General features: G+C 44.2%; 1 protein-coding gene across 1 annotated transcript; it reads left to right on the top strand.

Annotated features, from left to right (window-relative positions):
* Positions 1-6,023: 6,023 nt before the first annotated feature.
* Positions 6,024-7,412, top strand: Trim75 (tripartite motif containing 75). Its single transcript, XM_046447744.1, has one exon. It carries the CDS (start codon positions 6,024-6,026, stop codon positions 7,410-7,412), a length of 1,389 nt encoding a protein of 462 aa, XP_046303700.1.
* Positions 7,413-10,268: the final 2,856 nt, after the last annotated feature.

The following is a 10,268-nucleotide window of genomic DNA, read 5'->3' as shown; positions in this document are numbered from 1 at the left end:
AACTTCCTATGTGAGAGCCTGGATATTCTGTTTCCCAGGTGGTGGTGACATAGTTGCAGGAGATGATGTTGGCATTTATCTGAACCCCAGTGCCCCTTGACAGGTTATCATTAGCTGTAGCTGGTGGGTATTGATGTACCAGACCCTACTTTTCGGATACCTTCTTAAAGTCCTTGGGATTTTAAGTAATAATTCCCTCATGAGATTAAGGTTCTCTGTAGCTGAGGAAGGTTAGGCATTCCAGATCTCACTTCCCAAAGCTGTTTAGATAAGGTTCCCCACAGTTTCAGTTTTATGGCCCCTAGATTCTTCTTGGTGCGCTCACCTGTTCATAATGATAACTAACCTACCTCACAATAAACCTGGTGCTTAGACTCTTTAGGGTTTTTTTGTTTGTTTGGTACCTAGGATTGAACCCAGGTGCGCTTAAAACCACTGAGCCACATCTCTACCCTTTTTATTTATTTTTTTTGAGACAGGGCCTTGCTAAATTACTGAGGCTGGCTTTGAACTTGTGAACCTCTTACCTGGGCCTGTTGAACCCTTGGGATTACAGTCCTCTGCCACCACAACTGGCAAATTTAACTACATTTTACAAAGTGAACATGTCTGATACTGAGACTAGAAATTGGATTAGGAGCCAGACATGGCACATGTCTGTAATCCAAGTGACTGAGGCAGGATCACAAGGTCAAGGCCAGTCTCAGCAATTTAGGGAGACCCTAAGTAATTTAGGAAGACCCTGTCTCGAAATAAAAAAGGCTGAGAATGTGGCTCAATCAGCCCTGCACGGTGGTGCAGGGCCGTAATTCCAGCAGCTCAGGAGACTGAAGTGGGAGGACTGCAAGTTCAAGGCCAGCCTCAGCAACTTATCAAGGCCCTAAGCAATTTAGTGAGACCCTGTGTCAAAATAAAATGTAAAAAAGGCTAAGGATGTAGCCTAGTGGTTAAAAAAAAAAAGAAAGGGGGAAAAAAAGCAGCAACCTATGTGCCACTTTTTTTCTTTTTTTCCTTGTGCTGGGGATCAAACCCAGGACCAGAGACCAGCTAAGCAAACACCCTGCCATGGAGCTACAACCCCAGCCCTGCCTGCCTTTTGCATACCACAGTGTATTGTGTGCATCTTTCTATATCAGTATGACTGTCACTATCTTTTCTTAAAATTTTGCTTGCTATTGTCTTGTATAGAATGTGTATTCTGTGAATAGAATGAAGTTTATTTAGCCAATGCTGACAAAAGACCTTTTTTTTTTTTTTTTTTTTTTAATTGCACAATTTTTTTTTTTTCTTTATTTTTCTCAAACCAACGCCTGATACAAAGGCTGGCTGCTGAAGAATGGAAACCCGTTTCTTCTTCGTGCCTCCAACTAAGCATTAAACTTATCTTGACAAGGCGAATAAGGTCTCTTTGATAATTAATGGTACACACGTGAAAAATCCTTTATGATGCATAAGGGTACACAGGGTACAAAAATACTTGGTTGATTTTAAGGTTTGGCAAGAACAAGGAGCAGTGGTGGGGGCAGGGCGCCCTGTGGAGAGGTCAGCAAGATGGGCAGAGGAGAGGGCTTTCTTATAATTATGGGTCCATCTGAGAAGGAAGCAGAGGAGCGATTGGACAAGACAAGGCAAATGTCCTGTGGTAGTTGCTGAGCCTGGAAGGGTGTGAGGTGCACGGGTCCTCGGGGGAGAAGTGGCCACAGGGCTCAGGCCTCTCTGAAGCCTGGTGGGTGTAGGGGCCTGGTGTGGAGAGAGGGACCAGGCACCATAAGCTCGACCTGTTGCTATGGAGACCGTGAGAACAAACTGTAGACTCACATATACACAAATTTAAGTGTCTTAATTCATGCCAGAAAACATGCAAAATTAAATGCCTCATTTTCTTGAGGGTGGGGTGGTTAGAAGCACGTTGGAGTGGGAGGTCAGGTCAGGTCTTGCTGGATGTCCCAGCAAGAAGGCCCTCAAATCCTCCAGGGAGGCCTTAGAGAAGGGTTTGGGGTGGAACAAGCCTGAGGAAGAGGGAAAGGCACAGGAAGCAGTTCACTGAGTCAGGCTTAAGATTCAGTCTCCAGAGAAGCAGCGCAGGCTGCACGCAGGGGGCGGGGGAAGCTCAGGGCCCTATTCTGGTCCCACCACCTAGTACCACCTAGTTCCAGAACCAACTTCCTGACGACCACAACTGAAGAATCAACAGAACTGGCATACTTCCATCCTTGCTGGGTGCCATCAGAGGAGGGATACCAGCGCACCTCCTCCAGGGTTGTGCCAGAACCGGTGCCGGTGCTGTGCTTCAGGTTGTTCATGGTGAAGGGGAAGGGCGCCGCCCACCTCGGCCAGGATGGTTTTTTTTTTTTTTTTTTTTTTTTGTAGTGGTGCTGGGGATTGAACCCATGGCCCTGTGCCCAAGTGAGGCGAGCCCTCTACCAACTGAGCCATATCCCCAGCCCCTAGACATTGCTTATGTTTCTTTTTGGTAATGGGAATTGAACTCAAGGGGTGATTTACCACTGAGCTACATTCTTTCTCATTTTTGAGACTCACTAAATTCGTGAGGCTTGTCTGAAATTTGCAATTTTCCTTCCTTGGCCTTCAGAGTTGTGGGGATTACAGGAGTGTGCCATCTTGCCTAAAATACTGAAAATAAGTTTTCCCAGGATTTATTTGTATTTGTGCGTTTTCTATTTATTTATTTATCTATCTATTTATTTATTTATTTATCTATCTATCTATTTATTTATTTATTGGTACTGGGGATTGAACTCAGGGGCACTCTACCACTGAGCCACATCCCCAGCCCTGTTTTGTATTCAGAGACAGGGTCTCACTGAGTTGCTTAGTGCCTTGATTTTGCAGAGGCTGGCTTTGAACTCTCATCCTCCTCCTGCCTCAGCCTCTGGAATTTCAAGAATGCACCACTGTGCCTGGCAATTTGTATGTTTTAAATACTATCCACCTTCTGGGTTTCACTTCACAAGTAAATAAGTCTTCTGTTGAATACATTCAACTATAGAGAAGCAAAGATGAAAAACGGAAACAAACTGTAGTAGATGTGAATTTGGAGCCATCAGACAAGCTTATTTTAAAATCCAAAATTGTTGGGTGGGATAGTGCATGCCTGTGATCCTAGCGGCTCGGAAGTCTGAGGCAGGAGGATCATGGGTTCAAAGCCAGCCTCAGCAATTTAGTGAAGCCATAAGCAACTCAGTGAGACCCTGTCTATAAATAAAATATAAAATAAAAAAGGGCTGGGGATGTGACTTAGTGGTGAAGTGCCCCTCGGCTCAATCTCTAGTACAAAAAAAAAACCCAAACTGATATAGAGGGTTGAACTCAGGGCACTTTACCACCAAACTACATCCCCAGCTCTTAATATTTATTTATTTTATTTTTTAAATTTTTTTTGTTTTAATTAGTTACACATGACAGTACAATGACCTTGGCATAGCATACATTTGAATCAGATGGGATATAATTTTTCATTTTTCTGAGTGTACAGGTTGCAGAATCACATTGGTCATGCAGTCACACATATGCATACAGTAGTAATAATGTCTGTTTCATTCTACTATCCTTCTTATCTCCCCAGCCCCTCCCCTCCCCTCCCATCACTTCTCTCTACCCAATCTAAGGTGACACAATTGGTTTTTTTTTTTCTCACATCATCATACGTGTATTTTGTGTAATGATGAGGGTTCCCTTCCATCTTCCATGCAATTCCATTTCTCCCTCTCTTTCCCTCTCACTTCTTTTCCCTATCTAGAGGTTATCTTCTGCTCATGCTCTTCCTCCCTACCCTGTTCTGAGTCACCCCCCTTACATTAGAGAAGACATTCAGCATTTGTTTTTTGGGGATTGGCTAACTTCACTTAGCATAATCTTCTCTAATGCCATCCATTCCCCTGCAAATGCCATGATCTTGTTATTTTTTAGTGCTGAGTAATATTCCATTGTGTATTAATGCCACATTATTTTTATCCATTCTTCCATTGAAGGGCATCTAGGTTGGTTCCACAGTCTAGCTATTGTGAATTGTGCTGCTATGAACATTGATGTGGCTGTGTCCCTGTAGTATACTGTTTTAAGGTCTTTGGGGTATATTCCAAAAAGAGGAATAGCTGGGTCAAATGGTGGTTCCATTCCCAGCTTTCCAAGCAATCTCCATACTGCTTTCCAAATTGGCTGCACCAATTTGCAGTCCCACCAGCAATATATGAGTGTACCTTTTTCCCCACATCATCCTCGCCAGCACTTGTTGTTGTTTGACTTCATAATGGCTGCCATTCTGACTGGAGTGAGATGAAATCTTAGAGTAGTTTTAATTTGCATTTCTCTGATTGCTAGAGATGATGAGCATTTTTTCATGTATTTGTTGATTGATTGTATATCCTCTTCTGAGAAGTGTCTGTTCAAGTCCTTGGCCCATTTGTTGATTGGGTTATTTGTTTTTTTGGTGTTTAACTTTTTGAGTTCTTTATATACCCTAGAGATTAGAGCTCTATCTGATGTGTGAGGGGTAAAAATTTGTTCCCAGGATGTAGGCTCCCTATTCACCTCACATTATTTCTCTTGCTGAGAAAAAACTTTTTAGTTTGAATTCGTCCCATTTGTTGATTCTTGATTTTAATTCCTGTGCTATAGGTGTCTTATTAAGGAACTTGGGGCCTAACCCCACGTGATGGAAATTAGGGCCAACTTTTTCTTCTATTAGGCGCAGAGTCTCTGGTTTGATTCCTAGATCCTTGATCCATTTTGAGTTAACTTTTGTGCATGGCGAGAGAAAGGGATTCAATTTCATTTTGTTGCATATGGATTTCCAGTTCTCCCAGCACCATTTGTTGAAGATGCTAACTTTTCTCCACTGCATGCTTTTAGCACCTTTGTCTAACATAAGGTAGTTGTAATTTTGTGGGTTGGTCTCTGTGTCCTCTACCATTGGTCTACCAGCCTGTTTTGGTGCCAGTACCATGCTGTTTTTGTTACTATTGCTCTGTAGTATAGTTTAAGATCTGGTATAGTGATACCACCTGTTTCACTCTTCCTGCTTAGAATTGCTTTAGCTATTCTGGGTCTCTTATTTTTCCAGATGAATTTCATAATTGCTTTTTCTATTTCTGTGAGGAATGCCATTGGGATTTTGATTGGAATCGCATTGAATCTGTAAAGTGCTTTTGGTAATATGGCCATTTTTATTTATTTATTTATTTATTATTTATTTATTTTAGTTGAGACAGGGTCTTGCTAAGTTGTTGAGGTTCTCCCTGAATTGCTAAGGATGGCCTTGTATTTGTTTTCCTCCTCCCACAGCCTCCCAAGTAGCTGGGATTTCAGGCATGTACTACTATAGCCCTCTGTATTTTTGGAAGGCAAAAGTGAGATCCTTATTTACCTGATTTCCAGAGTGTGGGCTACTATGGGTATATAGTTCTATGATAGAGTACCAGCTTACAAAGTGTGAAGCAGGAGGCCTTAGGTTCAATTCCCAGAATCCTCCCCCCTGCAAAAAACCCCCACAAGTTTGGGGTATAAAGTTCTCCAGGTTACAGAGCGAGGTACCCCAGCCTGCATTCTAGCTCAAGTGTGGTCCGTCTGGGGCCTGTGTCCTTTCCACAGCTCCAGCTGGGGTGACTGGTAGTACAGGTGCCACGGAGATTGGTGCCAAGTGGGCATAAAAATAGGAATGGAGATGAAGAACTAGGGATTTGTGAGGACCATCTGTGTTCTGCCAGAACATGGTAGTGGGTGAAACCACCCAAGGAAACAAACAAGTTGCTGTTGTTCTTTTTGGCTTAAGTGAAATTTCTTCTCCTGTACAGCAACTCTGAGCTGACAAAGGCTGGAAGGGCAGCTGTGATTGGCTGCAGGCCGCTGGAAGAGACTTCCTGTGGCACCTGGAGTTCAAGGGCCTGCTGGGACTTCAGGGGCTGTGAGAACCAGGGGGCTCAAGTGAGACCATCTGGCTGGAGTACACCCACAAAGCCAATCCTAAAGAAAGCCCACCTCAGTGCAGACTTTGAGCCAGTCCAATGGAGAGGTCAGCAGTCCTCATGAGACTTCAGGAAGAAGTCAAGTGCCCCATCTGCCTGGATAACCTGAAGGACCCGATCACCATCGACTGTGGGCACAACTTCTGTCGCTCCTGCATCCAGCAGTCCCAGGCAGATCTGCAAGACGGTTACCGTTGTCCTGTCTGTCGCCATCAGTGTGATGAAGGGCACTATAAGATCAACACCCAGCTGGGAAGGATGATTGAAACTGCCAAGCTCCTCCACCTCAGCAGGAGGAAGAGGAAGAGGCAGAGCAAGATGAGCCTGTGTGAGAAACACGAAGAGGTCCTGAGCCTTTTTTGTGAGGAGGACCTGGAGCTGTTGTGTTCCCTCTGCGCTGGGCCCCCAGACCACCAGGGCCACTACCTGAGGCCCATCAAGGAGGCTGCCTCTTATCACAGGGGAATGCTTGAAAATTACATTGAGCCCCTGAAGAGGCAAGTGGCAGATGTTCAACAATTAATAAGCATTCAAGGCAATAAATGCCTTGAACTGAGGGAGCAGGTGGAACATCAGAAACAGAGATTATCCTTTGAATTTGAACAACTGAACCAATTTTTAGAGCAAGGAAAACAGGCAGCTCTAGCAAGGTTAGTTGAAGAAGAGAAGGACACTGAACGGAAACTCAGTGAAAACATCACAGCATTTTCAAACTATGCTTCCACACTCAAAGGTTTACTAAGCAGGGTCACAGAGCACAATGTGTTGTCTGAGGTGGAACTGCTGTCACAGATGAAGCATTTCTACCAGAAGTCCGACAATGAGGTCAGCCCACCAATCTTTTCAATTCATTTAAGGAGGGAAGCTTACAAATTTCCTCCCCAGTATTCTGCTCTGCAGAAAATAATTAGAGAGTTCAAAGCAGATATATTTCTAGACTCTGCAACAGCCCACCGTAACCTGATTGTCCCTGGGGATAAAAAATGTGTCCGACACACAAAGAGAAAACAAAACGTCCCTGATCTTCCATCTAGGTTTACAGTCAACCCGGTTGTCCTGGGTTTTCCAGCTTTCTATTCTGGGAGGTATTTCTGGGAGGTGGAAGTGGGAGACAGATCTGAGTGGGCTATTGGCGTCTGCAAAGCCTCTCTGTCCACCAAGGCAAGGCGACCATCAGTCCAGCAGGGATGCTGGAAGCTTCAGCAACTGAACGATGGCTATGAAGCTCCAGGAGCTGTTCCAGACCCTCTGCTGTTAGATGTGAGAGCCAGATGCATTGGCATTTTCCTGGACTATGAGCTGGGTGAGATCTCCTTCTACAATATGCCTGAGAAATCTCTCATCTGTACTTTCACAGACACTTTTACTGAACCTCTGCGTCCTTATTTCTTTATAGGACCTGGTTCAAAACCTCTCAGAATCTGTTAAGGGAAAAAATTGTGAATGAAAAAGCTCCCCCCCCGCCCATAGGCTGAACCATTTTAACAAAATTCTGGGGGTTTTTTACTTGCTAGAGATTGAATTTTTTTGTACCCTGCTTTTATGTATCAGTTAAATTTAATGTTAAGGAAAAGAAACCTTTAGTTCTTGCTGGTATGTAAGAAGGTTGTTGGTCATTATGCTGTAGTTCAGTACCAGGGATTGAACCAGGGATGCTTAATCACTAAGCTACATAATTATATGTAATAGTAGAAATCATTGTGACCAACTCAGAACCGAAGGTGGAATGTTCTCTCTGATATGCAGATGCTGAATCACAATGGGGTGGGAGATGTTCACCTGTTTGGACAAGGGGGAGTGGGGGGAAGGGAGGGGGAGTGGGGGGAAGGGAGGGGGAGTGGGGGGAAGGGAGGGGGGGTGGGAATGGGAAACACAGGAGAATGAATCAGACAACCCTTTCCTATGTTCATATGAATACGGACAGGGCCAGTGTAACTCCACATCATGTACAACCACAAAAATGGGAAGTTATACTCCATGTATGTATAAAATGTTAAAATAAAGAGGAATTGTAACATTCATATACATCCGTTCATACATAACATAATCGGTCAACTTCATTCCTTGACACCCTTTTCCTTTCCACCTCCCTCCTCTGCTTCCTTTACTCCACTGGTTTCCCTTCTACTTTTATGAGATCCCCAATCCCCTTTCCCATGATCCTTTACTTTGGAGTCAGGCTTATTTCACTTCACATGATGCTCTCAAGTTCCACTGGCTCTTGAGGGCCTTGAGGGCTGCATCTATTCTCTAGGTTCCCACAATGCCCTGCTGCCTGGTCCAGTCTCAGATCCTGTGGGTCTCCAATCCCCTGGTAGTCCTTGGCTGTGTCAGCTGCCTTCTCACAGGATTCTCCCTTTTCTTGTCTATGGCTGGGTCCTTTGGGCGACCAGCAGGACACAGCAACAGGTGCTACTGATCTTAATCCTATGCTTTTTGCTAACCCAGATGACCCCTGGCTTCCTCTGTAGTCACCGTCCTCTTGTGCACTTCTTTCCTTCTTTACCAAATGATAAGAGTGTGGGGCATTTTGGGGGACAAAGTCTATTTTCATAACAGCTCATCTTTCTGCAAGGTCTGCATTTTTCTTCTTGGAAGTCTTTCTTTATTCTTCATCTGTACTTCCCAACTCCTTTGTGACAAGATGCTAATGCAATTATGATTCCTTTTACAGATTGCCATTCCCAATAACGTGAAGCTAAAACTTTGGTTTTACAGGTCTCAGTCCAGACACGGTCAGCTTCATTGCTCTGGTCTCAAGGTGAGGCAGAACATCATAGCAGAAGAGTGTGGTGAAGGAAAGCAGCTCAGAACATGGCCATAGGGAAGGAGAGCTTCAGTTAACTTTTTTTGTGTGTGTGGCGGGATTGAACCCAGGGATGCTTAAACACTGAGCCACATCCCCCCTTTTATATTTTATTTAGACAGGATCTCACTCAGTTACTTAGTACCTCCCTAAGTTTCTGAGGTTGGCTTTGAACTCACTATCCTCCTGCCTCAGCCTCTTGAGCCTCTGGGATTACAGTTGTGCGGCACCAGGCCTGACTGCTTCAGTTAATTCTTTAGAAATTTTCCAGGTATATTGCCATCCATGCGTATGATATTTATCTTGCACCTTCATTGATAAGTTGAGTTGATAGGCACTTTAAGATAACAGTAAATAACAGTGATCATAAAATTGTCATCCTTTTTCTAGGAAAAGTCATTTCTACCTTTTTTCAGTGCCAGGGATCAAACCTGGGGTCTTGTGCTTGCTAGACAAGCACTATTCCACTGAGTTCAGTGTTGTTTTGTGAGACAGGGTTTTGCTAAATTGCTCCAGATGGGCTTGAACTTGTAATCTTCCTGCCTCAGCTTCTCAAGTAGCCGGAACAGGTATGTGCTACCTTATCTGGCTTTATGTTACTTTTTTTTTTCTTTTTTGGTGGGGAAGGGGGATACTAGGAATTAAACTCAGGGACACTCTGAGGACCACTGAGCCACATCCCCAGCCCTATTTTGTATTTTACTTCAAGACAGGGTCTCACCGAGTTGCTTAGTGCCCTGCTTTTGCTGAGGCTGGCTTGGAACTCGAAATCCTAATGCCTAGGCTTCCTGAGCACCGCGTCCAGCCCTCTCTTGGTATTTTATTCATTTATTTTTGTGGTATTGGAAATTGAACACAGGGGTGCTCTACTCCTGAGCTATGTCCCAGCAACACCCATCCCAGCAACACCCGCATCCCCACTTTTTTCTTCATTTTGAGATAGGATCTAGATAAGGTTTTCAGGCCTAAAAATTGGGACCCTGTTGTCTCACTCAGGCTACCGAGGACGCTGGGAGGATGCTGGGATTACAGGCGGGCACCACTGTGCTGGCTATTTTGTGTCATAAATTTGCACTTCTAAAAATGACCTTAAAAGTGATCCCTCAATTTAGGACTTCATAAACAGAAAGTCCTCGGGTGGATTATCTTATAGATAACAAAACCCCACTGAGGTTAGTAACATTAAGCAGATAATTGAGTGCTTATTTTGTGCCAGACACTGTTGTAGGTTTGAGGGAGACAGTCATGAGCCCCAAATGGAGCTTACCCTGTAGTCAGGGGACAAAGTACCTTACACAGTATGGTAGGTGGTAAGTAAATAGAAAACAAGCAAGGGAGAGGGAAGGGGTCCATGTGGGCATGGACGTTGTGATCAGAGATGAGCTCCTTAACAAGATGGTATTGGAACAAAGATTTGAAAGAGATAAAAGATACATGACAGTTGGCCATTTCAGGTCCAGGCAACAAGTGCAAAAGTC

Source organism: Marmota monax, unplaced genomic scaffold (assembly GCF_021218885.2).
Source record: "Marmota monax isolate L192 unplaced genomic scaffold, Marmota_monax_Labrador192_F-V1.1 WCK01_AAM20220418_F8-fsc00040, whole genome shotgun sequence".
NCBI lineage: Eukaryota > Metazoa > Chordata > Mammalia > Rodentia > Sciuridae > Marmota > Marmota monax.
This window is presented reverse-complemented; position numbering and strand designations above follow the sequence as displayed.

Coding starts and splice junctions, on each gene's coding strand:
- Trim75 (XM_046447744.1), top strand. CDS start 6,024: ATGGAGAGGTCAGCAGTCCTCATGAGACTTCAGGAAGAAGTCAAGTGC.